Source organism: Coturnix japonica, chromosome 19 (assembly GCF_001577835.2).
Source record: "Coturnix japonica isolate 7356 chromosome 19, Coturnix japonica 2.1, whole genome shotgun sequence".
Classification (NCBI taxonomy): Eukaryota; Metazoa; Chordata; class Aves; order Galliformes; family Phasianidae; genus Coturnix; species Coturnix japonica.
Window position 1 is genome coordinate 3,822,669 of NC_029534.1, and position 27,831 is coordinate 3,850,499.

Genomic DNA, 27,831 nt, shown 5'->3' on the forward strand with positions numbered 1-27,831 from the left:
GAGTGTCCCAGTGCATGGAGCTTAAAGTGATTTCTTTGTGCGTCGATGATCTTTATTTTGTTCACTTGTGTTTATGAAAAGTCACCTATGGGTTACAGAGGTGCTGTTAAAGTTTGAAGATGGTTAAAATAAACCAGCCCAGTGGGGTGAGAGAGCATCTGAAAGGAGGAGGGAGAAGACATTCTGCTTTTATTTGGGATTTTTGCTCTTCCTTGTGCAAAGGACCAGGCTGCTCCCAGCTGGGGCACTGTTATGTGCTGATGGCTCTGCTGTCAATTCCATGCTTTGCTCTCCTTTAAGGGCAGCCTCCCCCCCTTCCTGCACTGCGTGGTGTGAACCCCACCGAGCTGCTGAAGAAAATCCAGCACTTCTCTATGGGGCCAGGCAGAAATTTCATTGTTCGTTTGAAAAATAAAATAACACCCAAACCATGTGCTGATGGAGGCTGCTGGAGCCAAAACCTTCCTCCATTACTGGATCCTGGGGACAGCAGAGGGTGGTTTGTTGGTCCCCAGTTGGTCTGGGTTTTTCCTCTTAAAAGAGATAGAATTAAAGCTCAGCTTGGGTGCTGTTCCCTCAGCTCGGTCACTTTTCTCCCAATGTTTTGCTGTCCCCAGCCATTGGTCAGCCTGTGCTGGGGGGTCTGGGCTGGGAGCAGCCCCAAGTGATGGGTTTGCCTGCATGTAACCTGGGGGGTCCAGACCAGCAGGGAGCATTGGGCTGCTCCTCTCCTTTAAGGGATGGCGGTTGTTTTTATGGTTGGTTGGTTGGTTTGTTTGTTCCATTCAAATTCATCAAAAAAGGTTATTTTTCCCCATTTGCATTGTTCACCGATTTCCTTAGAAACCTCAGTGGGACGCAGCAATTAAAGCCCCTTTGGCACAAAGCAGTGGAGGTGAAGGAGAGGAGAAGGAAGCACAGAAACCCAAAGGGACTTCAACCACTTCCTCACATCACTCTGCCCCTTCCTGCTGCCAACGCAAACACCTGTGGGCTCTGTCCCACACACAGCGACACTGGGGGACCCATAGAGCAAGCCAATCTCAACACTCCCACCCTGTGTTCTGTGGGTGCTTTGAAGAGCCCAGAGTGGCTCAATAGACCAACTCAGCCCCAAAATACCCCCCTGCTGAAGCCTCTTCTTGTTCTCCGCTTTTAGGGCTTTTCTCATCCCCTTTCCACACCTTTCTCTGTTGCACTGGGAGCTGGAGTGCTGCTCTCTGTAAGAATTGGGCTGGTGGCACCCATGGGGAGCAATAGGAAATGCTGCAGAGCCCTGGTGGCATCTGATACAGGGTGGGAAGTTGGAAGTGCTGAGTTCTTTGCCGGTGCCACAGCACAGCCCAGGAGTTAATCATTAAAATGTGCCTATGTGTAACTACTCTCTGCAGGACAACGAACTGAGAAATTATTTAACACCATTTAAATGGGTCATAGCAGTCACTATAATAAGTGTGCCTGGAGCCAATGGGAGCTATCGGGCTCCTATAAAAGTGGGTGGGGAGGAACAGCGCTGAGCACCCAAGGGCTGGGTGCTGCCCTAAGGAGAGCTGCCAGCCCTTCTGGGGGCTCTGCACCCACCCCCCTGTGCTGACATTGAAGGGCAGGGGGCCGGGGGCTGCTTCTGCTGATGGGATCCTGAATTTGAGTGGGAAAAGGTGAAGTTCAGCAGTTTGGTGAGTGAGGGCGATGGGCCGAGGGTGTGAGCATGGAGCACGTGTGGGTATGAAGTATATCTGTATATACAGATATATATATCAAGCACACAGCTTTGGTGAGCCACATGTTGGGGTTGGGTTTGGGTACCATTCTGTTGTGTCTCGATGCTGGAGTGGCCAACTTTGGACTGGGGAGCCCTGAGTGCCCCACGTCCCATTTATAGATGTACTAATTTAGTACGTTTCGTTTGGATATTTAGTTGTATAAATGCATTTATACATATTGAAATATCTAAATACCTAAATACTTGTTACGTCCTGTCTTCAAATTAATGGGCTTTTATATATCTGCCTAAATGTGTGCATTGAAAGTGCACTTAGGCACCTAAAATATTCCAATATAGCTGTATATATGTAAGCATATAATCACACCGGAGTATCTATATATTATATACACACATGTTGATATATACACACACACACATATATATATGCACTTATACGTGTGCAGGAGCACGAGGAGAGCAGTGTGTGTTTCAGCCCCACAGCTCCCTATGGGTGCCCCTCTCCTTTCCCCAGGCATGTCCCACTGTACCCTGTGCTGCTTTTGCCGTTGGGGGAATAAATGATTGACAGAGCCTATGTGGGACGGGGCCGTGTTTGCTGTCCTGTCCGTGTTTGCCATGCACTATTCCTGACCTTGGCCTGGGGGCTGTGCTGCTTGCAAATGTTCTCAGGATGTGGGGAACCAACGGGTTCCCCCCCCACCCCCAAGTATCTTTATGGTAGCACCAGGAGCTGATCTTTAGCCATTGTGAATGGGGAAAACCCACTGCCAGGATGGGATCCTTCCTGAGAGGCCCAGCACAGGACCCCATTTTTTTCTTCCTGTGTTCTTATGGGACTCAGCACAGCACAGGTTTGGTTTTGAAACCACAGTGCTGCAGGAGCCTCTGTGTGCTCCAGCTCATGGCCAGGGCTCAGCACTGGGAACCCTCAGCCTGACATGAGCAGCACTTTGGCAGCAGGATTTGGGAGTCAGGGGTTGTTTGTATTTTGTTTTAGGATGGTTGGGAGCCTCTCCTGCACCTCCTCGCACTGCTCTCCAGACACAGATGAGATCATTCCTGTCTCGCTGACATCTCAAACACTCCAGCAGATAATTCACGGCTGCAATGCACAGTGCAGGGCCGTGCTTTACAAACCTGAGCACCTCCTGCCATTAAACTGGAGTAAATCCCCCAGCCAACAGCTCTGCCCCATTGCACGGAGGGTGCTGTGTGCCCGGCAGAGATTTATTTCCTGGGTTAATGCCATGAGATGTGCTGAGCATCCCCGTGTAACAGAGCTCTGTTTGCTGCTCGCAGCCAGGCTCCCTGCAATATTGGACTTTATTTCTTATTTCAGAAGAAACCCAGCAGGGAGGAGGGAGCTGAGCTCTGCTTTGCTCTCAGCTGTTCCTGAGTGCTCAGCCCGCACACATCTCTCGTGCCACATCGACAGCGTTCTGTGAGCCAGAAGCATGGGAAGGTGCCCAGAAATGTGAGAGAGGAGCTCTCAGCTCCTGCTTCGAGTGGAAAAACTGCCTGTGGTGTGTGATGGAGGGGGGGAGGGAGGGCTGGTACCTGCCCAGAGCTCTGAGGGTGCTGCAGCTCTCCGGCTTTCACAGCTGGGGAACAAATCTTGCTATGAAATGAATACAGCGTGATGGCTTCTGCAGGCAGGGGGAAGGTGGGCTGTCGGCTGTCACATGCAAGAATGGGATGAGGGATGGGATGAGGGGTGGGGTGATGGAGCCAACATTACCTTGCAGGGCTGATGCAGGCTCTGTGCTGAGCTGCGGGGAGAAGTGGACGTTTGTGCCCCAAATTCCATCAATGGGGTTTGATCTGGTTGGAGTGGTGCTCACAGCTGGGGATCCGTCCCACTCTGTGCTGGGTTGGGGTGGTGGGATATGAGTAAATACCATCTCCAGGCTCCCAACCAAGGCCATGTGGTGCTCCCAGCTTTGACAGCCAGGTGCCAAATCCATCCTTTCTCACTATGCAGAGTGAAACGTGTTGCAGTTCATAATAGCAGTGCTTCAGCTCAGCTCCAGCTGTGCACCAGGCAGGAGGGATGCATCCCGCTCCTTCCCTTGTGTGTCTCCCTTTAGGATCAGAAAGGCCTTTTGTAGGGCATGGGGAGCTGCAGACGAGGAGATCCCACAGCCCTGTTGTGCAACTGCTGTGGAGGCATTCGAGGAAACAGAAAAACATCCGCAGCGCTGCCAGGACGGGGCAAAGGCAGCTCCAGAGCTGGGAACGAACTGTGCAGAGAGGGAAATGCTTTGCATTCTTAGCAATGGGAAGGTGAGATTGGGGTAGAACACCAAGTGAGTGCCAAGGGATCAGGAACGCACTTGTTGCTTTTGAATATTGTGGATTTAATGTGATGAAAGAAGCGCTGTGCTGGATGTGAAGGGAGGGAAGCAGAGCAGTGCTGTGTCCCTGAGGCACATCCCAGCTCATGGCTGGTGCTGTATCCACATCCAGCTCTTGATCCTCCTTTCCCTGTTTATGCACCGTATGGAGGCTGCAGCTTGAAAATGGATCCGTGTGAGTCATGGCTTAAAGCCACGAAAGAAAGAAAGAACCAATAAAGAGATCCGAAGCCATAAAACCCAACCAATAAAGCAATCTAAAAACGCTGCTTTATGGATCGAGGCAATCCGAGTGGAAACGGGGTGTGATGTTTCAGCCATAAATCACCTGCCCAGGGATAACGGGCAGCACTCGGCCTTTATCACCTGAGGACAGGAGCAGGAAAAGGATTGTGGCACCTGGAGGGACTTGCACAGCTGGAGCCTTTCAATACCTTTATTTACCTTTATTGCAGCCTTTCAATACCTGAAGGGAACTTACTCCCAGGAGGGGAGTAAACTCTTTGAAAGGGCTGACAATAGCAGGACACGGGGAAATGGTTTTAAGTTAAAAGAGGGAAGATTTAGGTTGGATGTCAGGGGGAAGTTCTTCACTAGGAGAGTGGTGAGGCCCTGGAACAGGCTGCACAGGGAGGTTGTGGATGCCCTGAACTTGGAGGTGTTCAAGGCCAGGTTGGACGGGGCCATGGGCAACCTGATCTATGGGGTCTCTATGGGGATCTATGGGGTCTCCTGGGCAACCTGATCTAGTAAAGGTGTATGTTTGGTGGCCCTGCCAGGCAGGGGGTTGGATCTACATGATCCTTGAGGTCCCTTCCAATCCGGGTCATTCTGTGATGCAGTGACAGATCCCAGCTGCTCCCAACCCACACATCTGGCACAGCTGGACGGAGCCGGCCATTCTAGCCCAGCTGTGCTCATCCAGCTGCGCCCCAAACCCGAAAGGGTTAAAGCCATCCCCCCGCCCTTCACCCGTCAATCTCCACCCGTTGCCCAATGACTCTCAGCGACACATCGAAGCCGGCGGCCAATCGGGATTCGTTATGATCTCCATGGCAGCGCGGGGCGGTGCGGTGCGGCCGGGGCCGCTGCCGGTGCGGCTCCCAGCGCCATGCTGCCCCGGGCGGCCCCGCGGCGGGGCGGCCGCTCTGCTCCTACTCCTGCTTCTCCTTCTCCTGCTTCTCCTATTGCTGCTGTGCACACACGGGCCGGGCCTGGAGGCGGTGGCGGTGCTACAGGTGAGTGTGTCCGCCGGCTCCGCGGGTTCGAGGCTCGGTGCCACCTCAGCGCGTCACAGAGCGGAGCCGTTCTGCCTTTAATCGCTTTTATTGCTTCTCTTTACAATCAAAGCTCCTTTTATTCGGCCCTTCGTGCTCAAAGCTCCGCCGCCTTCTGTCCGGTTGGGCGTTGGGAACAGCAGAGCTACAAGGGGAGGGGGGAATGTCCGTGGGGTGTCCCGGGGCTGTGGGGATGTGGAGCTGGGCTTTGTGCTGTGTTGGGGTTCGGTTGGACTTGGGGGTCTGAGAGGGATTTTCACACCCTTATGGCTCTGTGATGCCGTGTGGGGCTGGATGTGATGCCGTAGGAGCCCAGTGCTGGGTGCTGCCTTCACACGGGGAGGTTTCAGTGTCCGTGGAGCTGAATTCAGTCTGAGATCACAAATAAAGCTGAGGGGAGCTTAGTGCTGTCCCTGCAGGGGTGTTGTTCACATCTTTCCATACAGCGCTGTGGTCCCACTTTGCTGTTCCATCTGTTGTGCAGCGCTGCTCCTTCCTTCATGGAGCTGAATTCAAGTCACTCATGCTGTTTTATCAATGGTTTTTCTTGTAACTAATGCAATGAGAGCAGCTGCAGCTCGGGAGCTGGGCTGGCTTATAAGGTTGAAGACGAAGCGCTGAGTGTGAAGGTGTTGAGTTTGATTTGTGGCTTTGCTGGCTGTTTGCCCTGGGGTTGGTTCTTGTGCTTTACAGTGATGCTGTTACATGGCTGGTACAGTCATTAAGGGTGGAAAAGCCCACCAAGATCACTGAGTCCGCTAACAGCAGCACATGGCATCCAGCCCTGGGGGACATCATAGTGCAATGAGCCCATTGAAGGCATCAAAATGTTTCCAGGAGACCTGATGGACACTTAAAACACCCTGAGTGTGGCGGTCTGGATCCCTTCTGTTAGTGGTGTGATGGGAATGTTTCGGTTGTGTTCTCAGCGCTGTGCTATACCATTATCATGTAACTGCCAGCCTTCCTATGCAATCTTCTTTGTGGCGAGCAAACGCGAACAACCAGCAACAAACCAACGCGATGAAGGACAGCCCTGATGGGATTTGTGTGCAGTTTGTCTTCAGCTTTCATTTAGAAACCCTAAAAGACTGCTGCTGTATTTACTGCCTTCCTGCTTGAACCACTTGGTGAGCTTAAAACAGAACTTTCCATGGGGACTGTGTTGTGTCTGCTGTGTTTTCTAAGTGCATATCAAAAATACTGTGTTGTTTCAAAGAGGATTCCTAACAACATCCATCTACCATTCTAGTATATATAGAGAGAGTGTAATGCCTGAGGGGAAAATGAGTTCAGAACTGCTGAACCCAGACCTCTATCATTATTATTACTGATGTTTTTTGGACCCATATGTTGGGTGATCTCGGTGGTCCCACAGAAACCAAAGAAGGTCTGGTTGACAGAACGTGAAGCTGGAAGCTTGAGAGGCAGAAGCCAAAGATAAACTGATCACTGACAACTGCTTTGTGTCCGTGGGTTTTCTTTGAGGTGGGTGATGCAAGTGGCGCTGCCCCATTGATTTAGCATTAGGAAAAGCTGCTTGGTTGCATGGCAGCCATCAGCTGATGGTCAGTGGTCTTTATGGTTTCTGTAATGGGAGTTTGACCTGTAGAGCTCATGGGAGCTGCTTAGTTCTGGGCTGTAATGGCTGTTCTTTTATTCCCCTGATAGGAGTGTTTTAAACAAATCCGAGACTGTTTAACCATCAAATACCAATGAATGACTTGCTGCTTCTCTATACTGAAACCTTCAGCCTTTTTTTGGATGAACTTGAGGAAAATAGGTCTTGACCCAGTGCACGGGGGGAGCTGCAGTGTGCACAGCGAGGAAACAAAGCGGTCATTCTGCTTTGCTGACATCTCAGGGCTGACTCATAGGTCTGACTTTTCTGGAAGTAAATCCATTTGCATGCAGTGCTGTGTAGCTGTGCTTTCACGTCCTGCAGCGCGTGGATCCCAGCTCCGTGTGCTTTTGTTGCATGTGTATTTGCTGGAAGTTTGTTTTCATCTCTCATTCAAAACCTGCTGCTGAGCACGCTGCAATTCACCTTCAGCTCACGTTGTGGTGCTCCTGTAGTTGTTGGTTCATTTCTATTCATGTTAATAATCATGTCTGTGTCTTTAGTGGAGTAAAGAGCCCACTATTTTTCAAAGCTCAACTTCTATGCAAGGGCCAGCAGATTGCCTGGCTGTGATTGTAAGATGCTGCCAGCTGTTAGCAGAGCATTATTGGCTTGCAGCTCTCCTGCAGGTCGGTGTTGATGCTCTCCAGAGCTCTCACGGATGGAGAGGACGAAGGTGGGGTCTGTGAGCTGCTGGCAGGGCAGTCACTTCCATCTGTCACACTTATCTTGAAGAGCTTGACGCGTATCTTGGGGCCCAGCAGGGAGTTTGCTGGCTTGCAGAGCACGTTGGTTTGCTGAGCAGTGCTGTTTTGTCAGCTCCTCTGTTGGTTTCCTGGCTCACAGGGCCCTGGTCTTGCTATGCTTTATGACAGTTGCATGCTCCAAGCACTGCTTGCAGGCACACAACAGCATGGAAGGTCATAGGGCAGCATAACTCCTCCTGCTTATAGTATTTCAGCTTTTGGCATCACTGAGCTTCCCAAAAGTTACTGCATTATATTTTCTTGCTGCTTTTGTGAGCAGTCAATGGTAATTTAGGAACCCAATGGCAGACTGTGGTGCTCACAGTGTTTGCTGCTGGGGGTGACTCATCCCTCTGCCTCACCAACCCCAGGGATGGAGTGTTGCAGCCTTTGCTCACCTGCCCTGCTGCTGTTGTTCAGCTTGGTTCTGTTGGTCCGATACCAATGCACAGAGTGATGGATTTCCTGCAGTGTTCAGCTACTGAACTCTGGATTCAATGGTCCTGATGGGTCCAACCAACTGTGGGCACTCAGCGATGCTCTGAGTTTATGCATTAGCAGTTTCAGGTTGGTTGTTTGCCTGTTTGGAAGGTGAAGGATGTCCTTGGTTTGGTGTTTTATCTTGGAGGTTCCGTTTGAGAAGTGACTTTTATGGAATGTACTCAAACCAAATCACATCAGGGTTGGTGTCAATGTTTGCACATCTCTATCTCTGCAGCAGAATATCCTGCTGTTGCGTTAGCTCTTTTCTGAGCACTTTTAACTAAATCTTTGCTGTTTCTTAAAGCGTTTAAAGACATTTTGGGTGTCGTTTGCTGGTTTAAGCAGAACAGTTTCCTTCCCTAACTGGAAATTGTGTGCATGCTGGGTTTGCTCAAGAGAGAGACGTTCTGCTTTTCAGTGCTGTGGAGCTGTGGGTTGAACTGTGTGTGTATATGTACTTCTGCCCATATCCATATATTTAAGGTAGAGTTAAGCCACCTCTTTAGCAGGGAGCAGCACATGAAGTATAGTGAGACTTCATAGGACATGAGGTGGTGGCTGTGGGTTTTATAATGGGAAATTCAGGTTGGAAATGAGGAACAATTTCTTCTCCAAAGAGCATTGCTGCAGTGTCACAGCTGCACAGGGAGGGGGGTCACCACCCCTGGGATGTTCCAGAACCAGACAAGGCACTGAGGGCTGTGGACATGGTGGGGTGGTTGGGGTTGGACATTGAGGATTGTTGCTGATGGGGATGGAAAAGCATGGAGGCAGCTGTCATCCAAATGTTAGCAGAACCTCAGCGCTCGGAGCTGCTCACAATGAAAAGCATCTGTGATTCATGCTGCTCAGTGAGTTGTTTGGGCTCTGAGAAGCGAGCTCGTGTTTAAAGTAGCAATTAGAAGGCTAATTTCATTTGAATTTGGAGAGGAAGAGTCGGTTTTCAGGCTGGCTCGTGTCTCCAGAAACACAGAGCACAGGTAAGGGAGCTGACTGTGCAATAACTTACATGGAAGGAAAAGGTAAATGTTCAGGGTTGAGGGCACTGTGAGCAAATGAAGTCAGCTGGGAGGTGAGGTTGCAATTCTGTCCCAGCCGGTGCTGGATAGAACCATTGGTACCCACTGTAAATCATGGCTTGTTCTTCATCCTTCCTGTAGGTGTCTGAGTTGGGATTCAGCAACAGGTTTTAACCCTTTTGTTTCTATCTGAAGCTTTTGTTCAGACTTATGCACGTTGCTGATGTGATCTGATGTCTCACTTGTTTCCAGGCACTGAGTTGTCCCGTCACTGTAGCAGATGGTACCATAACTATGTGGAAATAAATTACAGGAGAGAAGCAGAGCTTTAGTTGTGGCTGAATTCACTTTGAACTGTACTGAGATATGCTCTGTCACCAGGTAATGGTAACTGCTTAATTCACAGAGCTGAGAGCAAGCTTAATGTGGAACATTATTGACACCTCAGGAAAGAGACGAGGGGTTATCCTTAGTTTGCCTTTTCTCCATTGTTTTGTGATAGTTGGAAGGGTTTAAAACCGACTGAATGATTTATGTGCTGCACTGTAGAACCAGAAGGGAGGTTATGCTGTGATGTAGCAGTTAAACCTTTTTTGTACAGCATGTATTTCCATTCCATGCTATAAATGTGGGATGAGTGTAACTATAAACTCCTGGCTGTGACTGCCAGGATGCTTTATGGAGCGTGGTCGTCTTACTAGTATTGTCCATTGCCTTTTGATTTGTCATGGGAGTACTTGCCATAAACCTCTTTGTAAAATAACAATGCATTCATATTCTTAACTTCCAAGCGTTAGGTTTTGGATGGGGGAAGGTGCTGGCTGTCATGGAATCAGTAAGGTTGGAAGAGACCTCTGAGATCATCACATTCCTGCCATGCCCACTGTCATACACTGAATGCAGATCTGTCTAGGTAATGTAGAAGAGACTAAAAGAAAGTGCAGCAGCAATGCTTGAAAGGAGCACAGTTGCTCTTTGAAGGTAGAATGCAGTATATGCTTTGTTCTGGGAATGCTTTATTGCACGGCTTGAAATTATACAAGGCTTGAAATTATACAAGGCTTTACCTCTTCCTGCTGGTGTTCTGGCTGAGAACAGGGCCTGTTTTTCTCTCTAATATATTCAGTATGTCGGCTATTGAAGACTGGTCTTAATTTTTATCTCAGTCAACTTCACTCTTGGGTTCTGCCTTCAGTTCTTAGTGACCGTCCACTTCTTTCACCAAAGCTTCTCTTGAAATGAAAATAGATTCGTCCTCTACTTACTGGGAACTGTTTCTCTTTGTTGCTTTAAGCCCAGGATCAAAAACTGGAGTTTCACAGTCAGATGAAGTAGGTGTGAAATGTCTTCTGCTGTCATCTGGTGTTCTCTGAAGGGAATGGGGTGTGTCAGGTTCCTCACTTAGTGAAGAAAAGTGCCTTAATGGTTGGTTTTCCCTATTCTAAAGTCCCATACAAATGATGTCTTTGACTGCAGAGTGTAACACAAGTTATCCAATGGTTATATTGCTGAGCTATGCCAGGGAACTTCTATGTAAATAGCACTTACAATCATGCATCTCCTTATCTGTTGTGTTGCTGCCATGGTAGACAAGAGGACTTTCCATGATTGGCTCTTTGTATTTTAGATGTTGCATTTAGTAGCCTTAATGCAGCATCAGGAGGTAATAACTGTGTTGAATGCCATCAGGTATTTCTGGTGCTGATGTATCACTGTAGTCGTTAATTCTTCTTTTTTCTCTCCCCAGACCCAAATTTATTTTGGATCAGGATCTCCATGGCACGTGAGCTAGAAAGTAATCTGCAATAGAAGCTCTCTTCATTTTGAAGCGGCGGTCTTTATCAAAATGGTTGGGAAACTCAAGCAGAACTTGCTGTTGGCGTGCCTGGTCATCAGCTCAGTGACAGTGTTCTACTTGGGCCAGCACGCCATGGAGTGTCACCATCGCATAGAGGAACGCAGCCAGCCGGCACGGCTGGAGAGTGTGAGAAGCACAGTGAGAACTGCTCCTAATGGGAACACAAACAAAACCTTTGCTTACAACAAAGACATGCCTTTAATATTTATTGGAGGGGTACCTCGAAGCGGCACTACGTTAATGCGTGCCATGCTTGATGCTCATCCGGATATTCGATGTGGTGAGGAGACGAGGGTTATCCCACGAATTCTGGCAGTGAAGCAGATGTGGGCAAGGTCAAGCAAAGAGAAGATCCGGCTGGATGAAGCTGGAGTCACAGATGAGGTCCTGGACTCAGCCATGCAAGCGTTTTTATTGGAAATCATCGTGAAGCATGGGGAGCCGGCACCTTATTTGTGTAACAAAGACCCTTTTGCTCTGAAATCCTTAACTTATCTTGCTAGAATTTTCCCCAATGCCAAATTTCTTCTAATGGTGCGGGATGGTCGCGCGTCTGTACATTCCATGATATCTCGGAAAGTCACAATAGCTGGCTTTGACCTCAACAGCTACAGAGACTGTTTGACCAAGTGGAATCGTGCTATAGAAACTATGTATAACCAGTGTATGGAGGTTGGCTTTGAAAGATGTATGCTGGTACATTACGAACAGCTTGTATTGCATCCTGAAAGGTGGATGAGAACTCTCTTAAAGTTCCTTCGCATCCCATGGAACCAAGCAGTGCTGCACCACGAAGAAATGATTGGAAAAGCCGGGGGTGTTTCTCTTTCCAAGTGAGTATGAGCCTTCCTCTCTTATCTTTTATTGATCTGAAAGATAAAATAGGGCCTTTTGCATATGAAAGACCAGTCACAACTCAGTTCTTTAGTAGCTTGTAATACCTTGGGGGGTTGATTTGTGGTGCAGATTGTATGCAAAATGGGAATGACTGTTAATTATTGTTCTGCTGTCTTGGGTAAACTCTGAGCAGTTGTCCCTCCAACATGGTATGTATGGACCATGTGAACTAGCTTGTACTTTAAGGTCACTCTAACTTGAATTTAATCACGCATCAGCCTTTCCTCCACCAGAGCTCTGCTTTCCCCTTTGCCCCCAAATAAACTTAGACCGTTTTTGTCTAGACTGGCACTGTTAGCCCTAGCGAGATCACCCATGTGATTTCAGGAACTTCATTATTGCTGTCAATGCAGGAATGGCCCTTGAGGTGTATTTGCCAAGGACGTACTCTTCCAGGAAACTTGAGGAATGGTTCCAGCAAAATAGAAAGCAGAATTGGCACGTTGTTCTGTTGTGCTCCTCGGAGGACGAACACTGAATAAAATTAACCTCGTTGGAGACGAATCTTAGTAGTCTGTCACACCATCTGTGTGTCTGACCTAACTACTTTCAGGAATAGAAATCCAGCTGTGCTTATAAAACATCAGTCTTTAGGAGGGGGGGAATGGTTGGGGTGTTTATGTTTTGCTTTCCTTATTTATTGGTATTTTTGGCTTTTCTTTTTGCTGTTGCAGATCAATCTGACAGATTGTGTGTCACTTACAGTTCTAAAGTGTTGATTATAAAGCCATATTGTAGCAGCAAAACGTTCACAATTAAATCCCCCAGCTTCTGCTTTTCTACTGTTCATCACTGACCAAGTGCACTAGAATAGCAGAGGCACCTTGCTCAGCAGGCAGCATGGCTTGGGATCTCAGCTAAAGCTGAAGTTTTGAAAGATAAAAGCTAGAAGAAGGTTTTTCCTTTATTTTGGGCAGTGCCTTTTTGTTGTGTGTGGTTTTCAGTGTACTGTAGGGGGGTTACGATTGAAAGCAGTGATAAAATTGGATGCTGCTATCGAGAAGGCATCCTAACCAGATTTGTTTTTCTTGCAGCCTTGTTTGTTAGCAGATGGAAGCCTTCAGATGGTGTTAACGTGGAGCCGCGTGCTGTTGTGTGTCTCTGCAAGCTGTATCTGTACTGTACCCACTCTTCTGCTATCTGTATTATGTTACTGCTTCACAGTGGTGGCTGAGGGGGGGAAGCAGGCTGACTTTTACTGCCATAAATAGGTGCTGCCAAGTTCTGTTAAGCATCCTGTAAAAATAGCCATGCTGAAGGCCTTTTGCAGTGAATTATTACTGCTTTACGGCTCACAGATCAGGGTTTGTAAAAATTAATGGGCCTCTAGACTATAAAACTCAGTAGCCTTACGGAATTCACACGGTTTCAAGTAGTATTTCTTGCTGGATCTGGAGGAATGGGATGTGAAGAGTTGAGAATGTTTGTTCACGTCCCTAAAAGTCAGGAGAACGTAATGCTGAGAGTAAAACGTGACTTTGGGAATGTTCGCAAATCAAACTTTGAGATTTCATACTTAAAATCATCGAATCATTGCATCATTAAGGTTGGAAAACACCACCGAGTGTCCAGCCCAACCACCAGCCCATCCCCACTTTGCCCACTGAATGGAGCTGTAGAATTGCTAAGGGTGGAGGAGACCTCTCAGGTCATCCAGGCCAGACTTCAATTTGTCTCTAAGCATTCTTTTCTTTGGGACCCTCAGTTCAGGTTTTGGATGGCTTTGCTATTTCTTGCTGTATTATACGTGGAAGTACTTTGTTAGTTCAGGAGGCTTTGGCAGTAGGGGATAGAGGGGTTGTTAATGTTATGTCTGTGGTGTTTCTGTCTAATCAAATACCCTTGGAAATACATGGCGAGATTTGGTTTCCAGTTGCAAGAGACCTTTATAATTTGATAATGATTGTAGTGACTCAGTCTTTAGAGGGCTGTAGAACAAACAGTGCCTATGAAATTCTGTAACTTGCAAGTCTGTTTTGTGTCGTTAAACGATGCTAATTGAAGTTGTGCAAAGGGAGCACGAGGTTCCCCAGTCTGATTTCCTTGTTGTACCCCATTGACATCTCCATCTCCTCGCTGCCCTGGAGCTGCTTTGCAGATGGATCCTTCCCACACATTTTACTATGAGCTTCAGGGGCTGTGCTACAGCTTATCAGATTTTGACAGCTGAACAAAACACACCTCGCAGCACTTAGCTTCCCTTCTGTCAGGTTGCATTTGGCACATTCCCAGCTGCAGACAGATTCCTTATGGCCTCAGGTGTTGAATTCCAGGCTCGGGTTCAATTCTGCGTTGTTCTCGTTGTTTCCCTTGAGGTTTATCTGGGAGCGCTCCATGCTGCAGTGTGTGAATATCACCTTCTTTCAGCTGAAGCAGCTGGCTCCAGGCCTGGCTCCACACTCTGCCCATAGCTTTACCCACCTGCCTTTCCAAAGGGCAGCACTGAAAATGATCTCTGAGATCATCTGAGGAAATCCAGAGCAGAGCTGTCTGTCACACACAACATTGTCTTCTCACGGAGCCTGCTGGCCCCGTATTCAAGCTGTTCTGTAACGATGCATTCAAATCAGATCACTCAAATCACATTACTGCTTTACTGGCAGGAGAAGCATCTCACAAGGACCGAGCAATCTCAGTGTGACATTGCTTTAGTAGCTGTAGCCTCATAGCACAGCAGGGAAGAGCTGGGTTGAACTGATTCCCCACGTCCTGCAAGGTGTTGGATGGGGCAGAAAGGCCCCACTTGAGATGGCTGGGTGTGTTAGATGGGATGGAAAGGCCCCATGTGAGATGGCTGGAGGTGTCAGGATTGCTGTGGGGCTTTGGAAATGTCTCAAGTGCCTGTTGCCTTGGAATGCTTACAGACACTTCAAGAAGGGGATTGCAGAGTCTCAGTAAGATCTTGCAGCAGTGCTATTACCCAGTACTGTGATATGCAATGTGTGTGTTGGAATGGGGCTCTGGGTCAGCATGAGATGCTTTATTTGCAGCTCTGCACAGCCTTAAAGCACGTAACTTCTCTTGCCAAGCTAAACCAGCCACCAGGTGACCTGCACAGCTCCTCAGGAAGTGAACCGTCTCCGTTTTCTCTTACTCCAAACTCAGCAGCTCTTATGCAATAGTTTCAATAGCAATGAGAGGCACTGGACACTTCGTACTTAAGAATCTGACTCTGTGTCTTCCTCCTGGCTGCTTGGCTTAAGGAAACTTGGCTGCTCTCTCTCCTACATTTGCTCAGCAATCTCCGATTACTGCTGACCCAGCTCTAGTCTCACTGCGTTTCTATTTACTGAGTATTCCCCCCTCCTTCTTTTGCTTCTTACTTAAGGAGCGCTGCAAGGTTGTGCATCACGGAATGACCAATAGTGCAGAACCTGTTGTTTGAAGTAATTGCCAGCGTGGCCGTTCTGTTGGAGGAATGTGTTATGGCTGGGCTGCATGCTGTAACCAGCATTGTTAATATAGCTCTGGCATTTGCTTGCTAACTGGAAACAGCTGTGGTGACCACTGATGCAAAGAGCTGTCAGGCCTTTAATAGCATTTTTATTGGGCTCATTGTGAAAATAGCTGTCTAGGCAGAATAGTTTCAGAATATATTTTTAGTGAATACCTTTTTTCCATGTTATTGTAGGACGGTGGTGGAAGTGGTTGGAGTTACCAGCTGCTCTCAGAGCCCAGCCTGTTCCTGAAGTTGTACATGGAACCTGGAGGCGCTGACCAGGCAGTGTTTGCTACATACACACACAACCAGATTAGCCAAGGCTTGCTGTATTTTCTTGTTTTGCTTTGTTGTGATGTCTCCCATCTCTCTCTGCCCTCCATAGTCCTCTGATGTTCTTTGTTCTGAAGGGTCTTCCCCATTAACTGTTGTATTCTGATCCATCTGAATTGAAAGGACAGAGAAGGATCTCAGCAGCAGACTGGATGTGCAGTGCTGTGTTTCTGGGTGAGCTCTGCAGCCGCCTGCCTGTCTCTCACTGCTGGGAGTTGTTTCGTGCTGAGCTTATTGTTACCAAGGATTGGAATGTCAGTGGGGCACAGTGTTCGCATTTGGAACGTGCTTTTGCTTCAGGACAAGATATCCATATGCGTCCTAATGTAGGACCGAGTTGCTGCATGGCTCTTACTGCTTTGGGGTTCCATTGAGCTGTTGGCCAAACCCATTCCTGCTTATTGTGGCATCCTCCTTCCTATGTCCAGAGGTGGCCCAGGCCATGTGGGGGCAATCAGCCTGAGCTGCAATCAGAGCTCAATCATCTTTAAGCTCCCTTCCAACCAAAGCCGTTCTGTGGTGCTGCTGTAGGTGGCCAAATTCACAGCGTTGGTGAAGAGATGTTGGGCTGGGCTGAGGAGGAGCAGTCTGACTTCAGGCTTTTTGTCTCACAAACTGTTGGGAAGAATGAAGGAGTGTTTTGAAGGAGTGTTGTTCTCAGAATGTTTTCTCACATTCTGCCTGCTGTGGAACTCAATAATTAGCTGCCGGAGTGTTAATTTGAATCTTTGTATTCTCATGCTTTGTCTCATGCAGATGAGGTGGTGCTGTTATCCTTTGTACGTCTCTTTTAGTTTTGTTTTCCATATGGTAGGGCTTTTTGAGATTAAATTCTTGCAAGGCACACTTGCAATTACTTGCAGTGCAGATATAGATGTTCCTCTGGGCATTCTGTAAAAACAGATCTCATCTTAACCAGCCTTAAAGGAAAGATGAGCCCCCTGTCATCCCAAATCCTTGTGTGCCCTGAGTTCAGAACAAAGTCTGAGAGCCTCAGATTGCTCTGTGTGCTTCTGGCCTGTGGAGAGGAGGTGGTTTGGCATCTTCTTATCTAAAAGAAGCAAGGAACGTGGGAAAGCAAAGCAGTGCCAGATTTCTTCCTTTAAAATAAAAATAAAACAGAAAGAGCCCCACACAGCAATAAGGGGGGTGCAAGAATGAAAGACTTGGATGGCTGGTTTAAATGAGAAACAAACCATTTTCTACATACAGTAGGTGTGATATTTGGGATCATTCACTTGCTTCCTTTAAGAGTTGTGTGACCATCAGTCACTTAAAGTAATCATACAGAATATGATGACAGCCTTTATCTCTGTCAGCTGGTCTTTCATAAAGCATCTTTCATTTGAGTTTCGTGTGAACATGGTTTGGTGTTCGAAAGTGCCCCTGGAAATGTTATGTGTGTCCCATGAAAGAAAATGAAGAGTTTAGCCATGATATGAAGGGAAGAATAAACGAAACATGGGTTTTAATTTAGCATACAACTTTCAAGAGCAATTAAGACTCTACTACTGCCAATTAAATGTGTGAGTAGGTCAGTGGGAAAACAGCTTTGTATGTAGGTGTGTGTGTGCTTTGCACTTGCCAAGGACTTGCTTCAGCACATTCTCTGTCAAAGCCAAAATCAGGAAGCATGGATGGATGTTGTGCTAATCATTCTTATTTTAGCCTTGTGTAGTAAAACTTCCCAGCAGCCCTGTGGAAACAGAAGTTTTGAGAAAGAGAAGGAAGGTGGGAAAGAAAACCAAAGGCATTGAGTTCATTTACTGCCAGTGAAGATGCAACTCTTGGTTGAGTGCAGAATGTAACGTTTCCTTCTCCCCCTGCAGAGTTGAAAGATCTACTGACCAAGTCATCAAGCCAGTCAATGTGGAAGCGCTGTCGAAGTGGGTTGGGAAGATCCCTGCTGATGTTCTGCAGGACATGCCGGTGATCGCACCCATGCTGGCAAAACTGGGCTATGATCCGTATGCCAACCCACCAAACTATGGGAAGCCAGATCAAAAAGTTGTGGAAAATACCAGAAGGGTAAGGCATTCTTGTTTGATTTGTTGACCCAGTGGATGTGAGCTCTAGAGTCAAAGATCCCTCCAGTCCATTTCCAGTACCTTCCAATACCTTCTGATACCCTCCTTCCATAGGACTGGAAGTCCAGCTCCTGTTCATCTCCCATTTCACTCTTCCTTCCAACCCCAGGCTTGTGTTGTGTTCTTTGCTGCATGTAACTGAGCCTTTTGAGAACTGTCCAGATAGCCCTGGTTAAAAGCTGGCTGTCTTGTCCCATTATCAAACTTGATTCATGAGCTCAACTTTTTATACATAAGGTTTGGGATATGCTCTTTCACAAAATTGTTCTCCAAATTCATGGTCAAATTTACAAAGTGACCCATGGAAAACAGCCCAGGATGACCAGAATATCAAATGTTCCAATTCTTTGCTGTTCCTTTGTAGTACAAACAAAAGACGGTGGAAAGTCTGGTGCTGATTAACCTAAACATGAGGATTTTAGCCTGAATTTAATGTAGCTGGAATTTGAATAGTTCGGCTATACAACTGTTTACCCCCGGAGGTATCCATTGAAAAGCTCATTACCATTGTTTGGAATAAGAATAATTAACTTTTCAGTTCTGTCCTTTGGAGGATGTATACTGTATTAAAAGAAGGTGACTTTTGCTGCTGCAGTGAATTCAGCACTGGAAAAGCTGAATTAAGCCATGTGAAAGGACTGGACTGACTTTCAGCAGTGTTCTGATGTTTAAGAACTGGTTGGTTTGCTTTGCTGAGAAGAAAATGGTGTTTTATGTAACCTTTAAACATTTTGCGTTCTCTTTTTAGGAGCCCTTTCTGAAAAACCCTTGTAGAACAGTTAGAAATGCATTAGAGGATGGTAGGTTGACTTATTGAATAGCTGTTAGCCCAGAATGGAACACAAAATCTTCACGTACCGGTGAAGGCATAGTGAAAAACAGTGACTAGGATGAAGAATTTACACTGTAATTCAATAATATAAAGTTGATTATCTCTTACTGATACAATTGAAACAGTTTTACACTGTCAGACTTCCTGGCCATCAGGCATCTTGCATAGAAAACTGCCAAAACGCCGGCCCTAATAGAAATAACCAATATCCTGCTTGGTGATAGCAGGAGCTGACTCATCCCTGAGATATGCTGTGTTTTGTTTTGTTTCCCAACAACTTTTTCTTTACGTTTGGCGTCGGGGTTGTGTGTTTCAAACCACGTTTAAGGTGTTTGGGAAAAGCTGGAGGGGAGCTGTGGTGTGTCCTCATGTACCCATCACAGGTAGCATAGGCTGCCATGGGAATGAATGTCTGCTTCTCCCTTCTGGAACGTTACACTCCTTTATTTCTTGATACATCAGCTTGGAGAAGAAGGGTCAATATTTGTAAATCACTTGTTAATTTTGCCCTTGCTGTCTTAAAGTTTCTTCACCTGGGACAGCCTTGCAGAGTTTTGTACTGTATGGGTTGCTGGAGGTGAAGCTGCTTAAATGAAATATTTCCAGCTATTTTTCAGTCATAATAATACATATAAATCTTGCAAGCGACTGTTTATTGCCTCACTTTTTTGGAAGCAGCTCTATTATATTTGTATTTTGTGGTCTCTGGGAACTTTAAACTGAGTACAGAACTTGAACTTCACTTATTGAAAACAGATTTTAAAGCAGTTAGGGCTCCTAAAGCTGAGCTGTGTTAGTGTGGTAACCCTTACTGTGACTGACTTGGGCTGATGCTGAGTTATCCAGTTCATTGCTATTAGGTGTGTTAAAGGAGCAACGTTTCTCTCATTGTTAAAGAGAGCTCTTGTTTCAGGTCCCTTCCAACTCAAGCACTGAACCAGCAGTGTGAAGTGTGCCCACAACACGATAGGGCTGTTGTTTGGGAAGATGGAAGGGAATGGCTGTCGTGATGCTGGTTGTTTCCCCTGAGCTTTCCAAGCACTTAAATCCCGTTGGCTTTAATTCCCCTCTCCTTCTGTCCGCCTTCTGGTGACTAATGTATGTACAGGTTTAAATACTTTTTCCCTTAAGTATTGAAGCAAAATGATGATTCTCACCATCTAAAAGACAGCACTTGTGGAAGAATTTCTGTGTGTTTGCAGGTAATGCAGGGAAAATAATGATCTCTGCTGAACTTGGCTTTTTCACTTTAATGTTACTGATCTGGGACACCGAGGGCTGGGGTTGGTTTGCCATGCTGCTGTGGCAGCACAAGGCCATGAAGATGATAGTGGTGTTTATACTCTACTGTGTTAGTTCTGGTTTTGTTTTAGGAGTTAAAGAGAGCCTGAAGCAACTCCATCTCTTTGCATGGTGGCCTCCAGTGTACAGTGTGCGATGTGGTGTTATGGAGTACGGTGTGTCTGTAAGTGTTGGTGTTTGTGGAGTACAAATCTAACAGGTTCCTCTGATGTTCTCACAAATGACGCCATTAACTTCTTGTTTGCTTTTTGTTAGAGCTGACAGCGTTGTCCTGTGTGACACTCCTTGTCTCAGAGAAGGAGCTGAGTGCAGGGTGGAGCTCTGAGTAATGCTGTGCCTGTTAATTTTGTTAATATAATTGCACAGCTCCATTCCTTACAGGTACAAACCACTCTTTTTTCCCCCTAGAATTGAACAAATTCTACGCCCTGAACATAAAGGAAACAAACATCTGGTTGCTCAAATGAGTGTTGGGGTGTAAATGAAGCAGAAAACGCAAACAAATTGCCTGAGCTGGAAGCTCAGTCACTGTATGCTGAAATATTACACTCCACGTAGGCAGAGTCTGATCCGTCCTTATCAGTACGAGTGTGTGTTGAAGCCTGTGCCAGCAGCATCACAGAGCACACAGAGGTGGGAGGACGGGCTCGTGGCTGCACAGCTCTGATGCTGCCCAGCAGAAGCTGGCGTGTTGTTATGTTATGGTTGGCCAAGCGCTTTCCTTTCACATCTGCAATGGCTTACATCAGATTTTCTTTGGCACGCGCTTCCCTCTGGGTGAGTTTGAGCACCAGGAATACATTTTCCAGTCGTTTATTTCACGAGGTTTTGCTGCTCGCCCTGCGGAGATCGAGGGACGGAAATGTACAGAACTGAGGAAGAAGTTATGGTTTTCATCATGGCTGTTTAAATGTACGTTGCTTTTTCACATTCGAAAGCTGTTATCTGTCTCTGTTTTATGTTCTGTTGATGGTGTTTTCTGCAGTTAACATCTACAGGGAAACAGATTTCTATAAACTCCTGTTTCATGCCCATATTAAATCGCGAGGAAATGCCTCTTGCTGTTAAGTGTTGAGACGTCCAGGAGGAACATGATTTCAGGGCTTTGATTCTGTCTTTAAAAGCCCAGATGCAATCTGTGATAAAGGGTGTGAAGTGAGTCTGTGCTGCTGCGTAATTACTTGTGCTGTCAAACGTATGTAATTGTAGAGGTATGCGGTAATGAGAGGCTGCTCAAGTAGCCTAGGGAGAAAAAAGCCACCCATCCCTATTTGTGTTGGTTAGCATAAGGTAAGCATGAAGGCAATGAGCTTTTTGGCTATTATCTGATATTTATAATAAGAAATAGTGGGTTTTTTTCTGCTTGGTTGGTTGTAGGACTACCAACAGTTCCTCAATATCATAGAATCACAGAGTGGCATGGGTTGGAAAGGACCACAGTGATCGTCCAGTTCCAACCCCTGCTGTGTGCAGGGTCACCAACCACCAGACCAGGCTGCCCAGAGCCACATCCAGCCTGGCCCTGAATGCCTGCAGGGATGGGGCATCCTGGCCTTGGGGGCATCCTCTTTCTCTTTGCCTAACAGCACATTTGGTGGGTATTGTTTCCAGCCTGGACATTCCCAGCTGCGTTGCTTTTCTCTGGAGTTATGTTTTTCTTTTTGCTTTGCTTTTCACCATCCCCACAGCCGTGTGCTTCCTGAGGCATAAAGCTGCTAACAAATAAGGCATGAGGTGAAGTCAGGCTGCAAACTGCCTCTTGGTGGATTTGTAATGGCCTGTCTGAAATCTTTGCTGCTTTGTAGGTTGCACCTCTCAGAGTTCCCTCTTCATTCTCTCATCTTTCCTCGTGTATTTCTGAGGCTCTTCTCAGATAATTGAATGTGTTGCTTTATTCTGATCTCTTTTTGAGAACAAAAGTGCATTTAGTTTAGCTAGAAGACTGTTTGGGGATTATTTTTAAGTAGAGTGGTTTCAATAATGTGACCAGCAGCCTGACTTGGACTTCACATTATTCCCTCCTTCCCTTTGGAAATCCATTTGGGCTTGCAAAATAATTCCCTTAGAAATAGTAAACACAACTTCTCTATTTTACTGAATTCTTGCTTGGGATGGAAACCATTCCAATATCCTGCTCCAGCCTCTGTGCTGCCACACTCCAAATAATGTGTTTTAGAGTTAGAAACTGGCCTGAAAAGAAATTTGAGTCTGAAACCTCTTAATTTCTTTGGCTGCAAATGGAGTCATTGTTCTACGGATCTCGGGGCTGCAGCTGATCCCTGGTTACTCATCCAGAAGGGACCACTCGCCATTTTTGGAACTCCTTTAAACTAGTTTGTATGCGGTCTGAATCCTGACAAAACCAGAATTGTAGATAATGTTGCTTTTGAATGAGAATTGCATACAGTTGTCTTAAGCCTAATCTAGCAGCAGCTTCTCAGGCTTGTCGTGGCTCAGGTTCTGATGTGGAATGGAGATACTTCATGTCAGTATAATCAAGTGCCTCTAAAAAGCCATTTGACTTTTCCAGGCTATGATATTACTGTCATTATTTTTCTTAATGACATTGGGTTGATACCTTTGACTACCTGCTATTGATGCTTATTAGGAGTAAAAGGGCATTATGATGGTACGGCTTTTAGGGCAGAAGGGGGAAAAAATGCATTTTAGATACGTATTTCTATTAGGATGAAATCATATTTGCAGGAGAGGAAAAGAGAAGCAGTCCTTCAGGGTGAAAGACGTGGTTTTGGTCACTTCACTTCTGCACAAACCATAGTATGGCATCATTATCAGTATTGCTGTTAAAGATGCTCAGCTGAGGATTGCAGTGGGTTCCAGCAGACCTGCAGTGAAGGCTGTCTGCACCCTCTGGCTCTGATAAAGGATTATAGGTCTGATAAAGGATTGCATTTCGCAGTGAGCTCTGCCCAGCTTGTTGTGCAGCATTTTGATGTGGTGAATCTGATGATTTGTAATGTCCACTCCTGCTCTCCAGAACTCAACCTGCATCTTAACGCTCTGCTTAGAAGCCTAAATATGTGAAATACTCCTCTTCATTTATAACTATTTATTACGTATCCAGGCTCCAACAGCTGTACGCTGAATTTTTGACCGGTGTGGCTTTCATTAAGGTTACCATGGGAATGACTGTATCCCCAAACTGTATGTAAATGAAAGCTTTGCCCATCGCTGAGTCAGTCTTTCTATTTCTATGAGATATCAGGAGGAGCAGCGTTCTGTGCTGTACATGTGTAATAATTCCTAACCCTAATGTTGGGGCTGGCTGTTTGGGTGTGTTTAGCCTAGTGATAAAGAGCAAGGAGAGCTTCCAGCTCCTCCATCATGAGTCATGCACCAAGTTTAATGCTGCAGATGTGCTTTGGGGCGAGCAGCCCTACAGGCAGGAAATTGGGAGCTGACACAGCAGATGTGGGCCACTGCAGGGCACTGACCAAATGGCCTTCAGGCTCTGGTCATCTGTTCAGAGCAAGGCAGGGAAAGCAGATGTTGTTAATAAGCATCCCTGGAGTTCCTGAGTTGTCTTCCTTTGAAGCAGCTTGCAGACCAGGCATCTGAACTCAGAGTGATGCGTTGGAGCAGCTCCATTGCCATGCTATGGCTTTGTGGCATTTTGAAGTAGGTTTGTGGATTTGGGTTGTATGTGATTACAGCCACACAAAAACTGCTGTTCAGTCCTTTTGGTTCAGCAGGAAGGATGGTGGTAAAACTCCTCCATTCTATTCTTCTTATTTTTGTCAAATCCAGAACCCTTTTTTCTTCCTTCCCCCCCCCCCCCCCCGCTTTGTAATGTGTTCCAGTTTGATCTCAGAAGCAAACAGCTTTTAAGAAGCATCCTCAAGAGAGAAGGCAATCCATCACCAGCTTATTTCCTAATTGGTCAGATAGTGAGAACAGTTGTTTGGTGTGGCTCTTGGTATGTCTGAGAGTATTTACTGCTCTCTCATTCTTCAGAGCAGTGTTTCAATAGTGATGCTGTGCTCTAAAAAGTGAGGAATTGTGGTCGTGACAAACACACAAAGTCAGGCTGGTGGTGAGGCTGCAGCTGTAGGAATCCACCAATGTGGGAGTTGCTGGAACTTTCTGACAGACCTGGATGTGTAAATAAAGGGATGGATGTGTGTGAAACGGGATGGAAGGTGATGCTGAGCATCGGCCATTTCAGCTGAAGTTGTTACGGGCTTTCCCAGCCTTTGTGGGAGTTGCATTTGTTCAAGAGCAATGACTGTGTTTGTGTGAGTGACAACTGTCAAGTTTTGAAGCTGTAAAACGTGAATGTTTAAGAACTGGAAGTTCCCAGGTAATAATAAAATCCCAGTTGTAATAAACCAGAATAATCCTTTCTTTTTTCCCCCTTAACAGGCTCTTTAGTGTTTCCAACATCAGTGAGTGCTGGCTTGGAATAGTAAATAGTTTTGTTTGTTTTCTTTTCCCTCAGGTCTTTAAAGGTGAATTTCAGCTTCCTGACTTTCTTAAAGAAGTGCCACAGGTAACGGTGCTCAGTTCATTTCCTTTCTGCCACTCTGAAAACAGCCTTATTAACACGTTATACTTTTGATTTGCTGTTGGATTTGAAGGGCTGTGAACAGCTTTTCTATGGTACTGCATCTCCATTGCTCCCAGTCCTTCACTCAGCTGCCCTGAGGCTTTTTGGGATGCAGGTTTAACTCTCATGTTAGTGCTGAGCCTGCAGTCCTCAGCTGATTGAAGACTGCCATGAAACTGGAGGCATTGGGTATATTTTCTTACATAGACCAAGCTGTTATTTGTAGAGGAATGTCACCTTTTGTTGTTACGCACTGAAAGCTTTAAAGCCAAATACAGCACAGATAGCAGAGAGAAATAATGAGGATTTAAAGGAAAAAAATGCTACTTTATCTGGCAAAACCAACTAGAGGTATCATTTGTGCAAGCTGTTAATTGATGCTGAATGTCCAAGTGCTGTTTAAAGTGCTCTCTGTTGTGCTTAGATAGGAAAAACAGGAAGCGAAGCAGCTCATCGCTGTTACTGTCTCAGGGTGTGTTCAAGTAAAGCTAAGTAGAAAAATATTTGTTTTCCTTGTTGTTTTCCCCCCTCCAACTTGTCCTGCGTATCCAGGAGTGCAGCTTTACGAAGTTTGGAGAGAAAACACTGCAGGGGCTCCCTGCCTCCATATTTTACTAAGTGTGCAGTGAGATACCCTCACCTCTCATTAGCCCCAGCAGAAGCCTTTAGAGTGACCATGATTTTTGTGACCATGGCCAAAGTAGACACGTTATCTACAGTGCCCGTATTTCTTTGTTTCTATATCCATCATTAATGATACGGACAGTACAGAAACTTATTGAGAATGTAAATGTAAGCAGCCTGTGTTAACTCAAGCATCAGGCGTGAGCTTTCTTGACTTTGGTTCCCAAATGCTGGGAAAAGACTCCTTGAATATGACTTCTATTGGGTATAAAGGTTCAGAAATACACAGAGTCTGCCATGCACAGACATGGTGACTTCTTCAAGCCTTTCAAATGAAAATCAGCTTATTAAAAAAAGAAAACTGGTTTCTTTTGTTCCAGCTAAAGAAGACAGTAGAAAGGAGGTCTCGTGGCAAGATAAAGTGAACGTGGATCAGTGAAGTCGATTAGCTGTAGTGTGTGTCTCATGTTTTTGGAACGTAGCTTTTTGCTGTGGGCACCAAATCGTTCTGATAAACCTGTGTGTGATCTTTAATGTGGGCTTTGCACTCTGACTGGATGTTTGCGTGCTCTCACCCTCCCAGCAGTCAGCGCTCGTGCTTGGCTGGTTGTGCTCAGCTAATAGAACACCATTAAGGATCTGGCACCACGCAGCTAAGTGTGCTGCTGCTCACAGCATTGTTCACTGCTGGCCAGTGTGTCTATGCAGCTTAATGGCAAGAAAACTATTTCAGTATGTGCTGCTTCAAAGTTGTCGTTAGCAGGCTGCGTTGAGGAAGTGTGCTGCAGTTATTCCATAACGCTTTCAAGTGCAGTTACTGTGTTTAGTTCAAGATTGCCTGCAGTGTAACAGGCAGTTGCAGCTGCAAACCAAGGGTGTGTCAGAACAAAAAGATGAAATATTGCTGATAAGGATTTCTGGCAAATGCAGGGGTGAGCTATCTTGAAAGCTGAGTGTGTGGTGTAATGACGGTCTGCTGGCAAAACAGATCATCCTTCATTTGCCTGCAGCATCCATTAGATTAAGCTATATTTTCCAGTTACTTTGTGTTGTGTCAGAAGATCACAGTCCAGTGTTTCTAGAGAGTGTCATCTTGCGGTCCATATAATAGGAAAGGTGCAAAATGGGAATCTCCTAAAGGCCACCTTTAGGTAGCATGGTGTGACTGCAGGGTTTACCTCATTGGCAGCACATTGATCCAAAGAGATTCTTGCAAAGAGCAAAGCCCAGCTTGTTGAAGTGGAGGCTTCTTAAAAGATAGATGCTGAAGCTGGAGGTGAAATTAACTGATGACGTGTTCTGCTTCACTGTCATGCTAAAATGATATTAACGTAATGTGACCAAACAGCTGAATGATGCATTGGTGCTGCTGCTGTCTTTTTCTCCAATGGAATATTGCTCATTTTATTCTGTTTATTTACTTAACAGACTGAACCCATGGAATAGAAGATACAATGGGAATTTCTTGCACAGAAGGTAATAGAAATGCTTGCCGTCTTGTTTATTTGCTGCTCTTGGTGTAGTTGAAATGATCTTTTTAAGCTCACTGAACTCCACTCAAGATTTTGGGTAAGAAAAATAAGAAAACAAAGGTCTTGGTTCTGAATCTTTAAAATCACATTGAGGTGAGAGCTACAAGAGCATAGTTTGTGGTTTAAGAGTCACCTGCATGGCTCATTACAGTCTATAGCACTTAAACTGGTTGCCTTCTATATCCAAAAGCACTGTGCAGCTTGAATATAGCCAGTGTAGATATCAATGTGTGGCCACACAGTGCAAGTGGAAGTTCAGATTTGTGCCTGGATGTGTTTATGGGAAGAAGTCTGACAGCAGAACTGGGAAGGCAGCTCCTAATGGCTCCGCTGCATTTAACTGTAGCTTCACACACTGAGGTAGTGGTGGTTGCTTGTTGTCATGCAGTTAATAATGCTATAAAGGATGAGAACAACACTGCACTGAGCCCCCAAAAAACCTCTTTGTTTTTCTTTTTCTTTAGCAGAACGCTGCTGCCTTCTCAATGGAAGTGATGTTACAAGGACTGTCCCACTGGGATCAATGGGGCCTACTGCTCATGGCCTGCCTTTCCCACAGATCTCTCCCCCGTTCCTTCCGTGCTCTTCTCTTTCTGTTCAAGGTTTCGTTGTTGTGAGCGCATGCAAGCCTGTTTAAAAGAAAAATACTACAAAAAAAATAATATCACAGTTAAATGTAGAGCCGTATTACATGTAAACAGCTACTTCTGAGGGATTCAGAAATGCAGAACAAGGCCTGTGTCTGAGATTGCTGTTCTGTCGTCTCCAGCCCAATCCTCCATCCTCAAGGGCCCTTTCTTTGGTCTTTTTCTCCCTTTAGCAGTTTGGTTTTTGGTGTATGAAGCTTTCAGAGGAGTGATCTGTGCTCGTCCTTAAACGGCTTTTGGTGGAACGGTTTTGTTTTATCGGCGTGTGGAAATGGTTTAAATATCTTTTTATTTAAAAAAAAAAACATCGAAAAACAACAAAAACAAAGATAAATGACATGTATAATTACAATCCAATGATCTTTTGTATTTTATTTTTCAAAATAAATGCTTTAAATGTGACTTTTTTTTCCTTGGGGTTGGAATGATGGTGGCTGAGGTGGAGGATGCCATTTTGTGGTGCAGTCTGAGCACGGCTTGGTGACCT

At 46.0% G+C, this 27,831-nt stretch overlaps 1 protein-coding gene across 6 annotated transcripts; it reads left to right on the plus strand.

Moving 5' to 3' along the window:
- The first annotated feature begins 851 nt into the window (after nt 1-851).
- TPST1 (tyrosylprotein sulfotransferase 1) lies at nt 852-27,746 on the plus strand. 6 transcript variants are annotated; one of them, XM_032448449.1, is made up of 8 exons: nt 852-1,676; nt 3,066-3,249; nt 10,974-11,917; nt 17,583-17,781; nt 24,434-24,484; nt 25,546-25,621; nt 26,594-26,641; nt 27,162-27,746. In XM_032448449.1, the coding sequence occupies exons 3-6, from the start codon at nt 11,073-11,075 to the stop codon at nt 25,588-25,590; spliced, it is 1,140 nt and encodes a 379-aa protein (XP_032304340.1). In that variant the 5' UTR covers nt 852-1,676; nt 3,066-3,249; nt 10,974-11,072; the 3' UTR covers nt 25,591-25,621; nt 26,594-26,641; nt 27,162-27,746. The 6 variants fall into 6 exon arrangements, with proteins under 6 accessions (XP_032304340.1, XP_015736071.1, XP_015736070.1 ...); XM_015880585.1 differs by lacking the exon at nt 3,066-3,249; XM_015880584.2 differs by lacking the exons at nt 852-1,676; nt 3,066-3,249 and adding an exon at nt 5,129-5,318.
- The last annotated feature ends 85 nt before the right edge of the window (nt 27,747-27,831 follow it).

Excerpts from the sequence above, each read along its gene's own strand:
- TPST1 (XM_032448449.1), top strand. The coding sequence starts at position 11,073 with ATGGTTGGGAAACTCAAGCAGAACTTGCTGTTGGCGTGCCTGGTCATC. Across the intron at positions 11,918-17,582 it reads GGGGGTGTTTCTCTTTCCAA|AGTTGAAAGATCTACTGACC; the intron begins GTGAGTATGAGC and ends CTCCCCCTGCAG. Across the intron at positions 24,485-25,545 it reads TTCTTAAAGAAGTGCCACAG|CTAAAGAAGACAGTAGAAAG; the intron begins GTAACGGTGCTC and ends CTTTTGTTCCAG.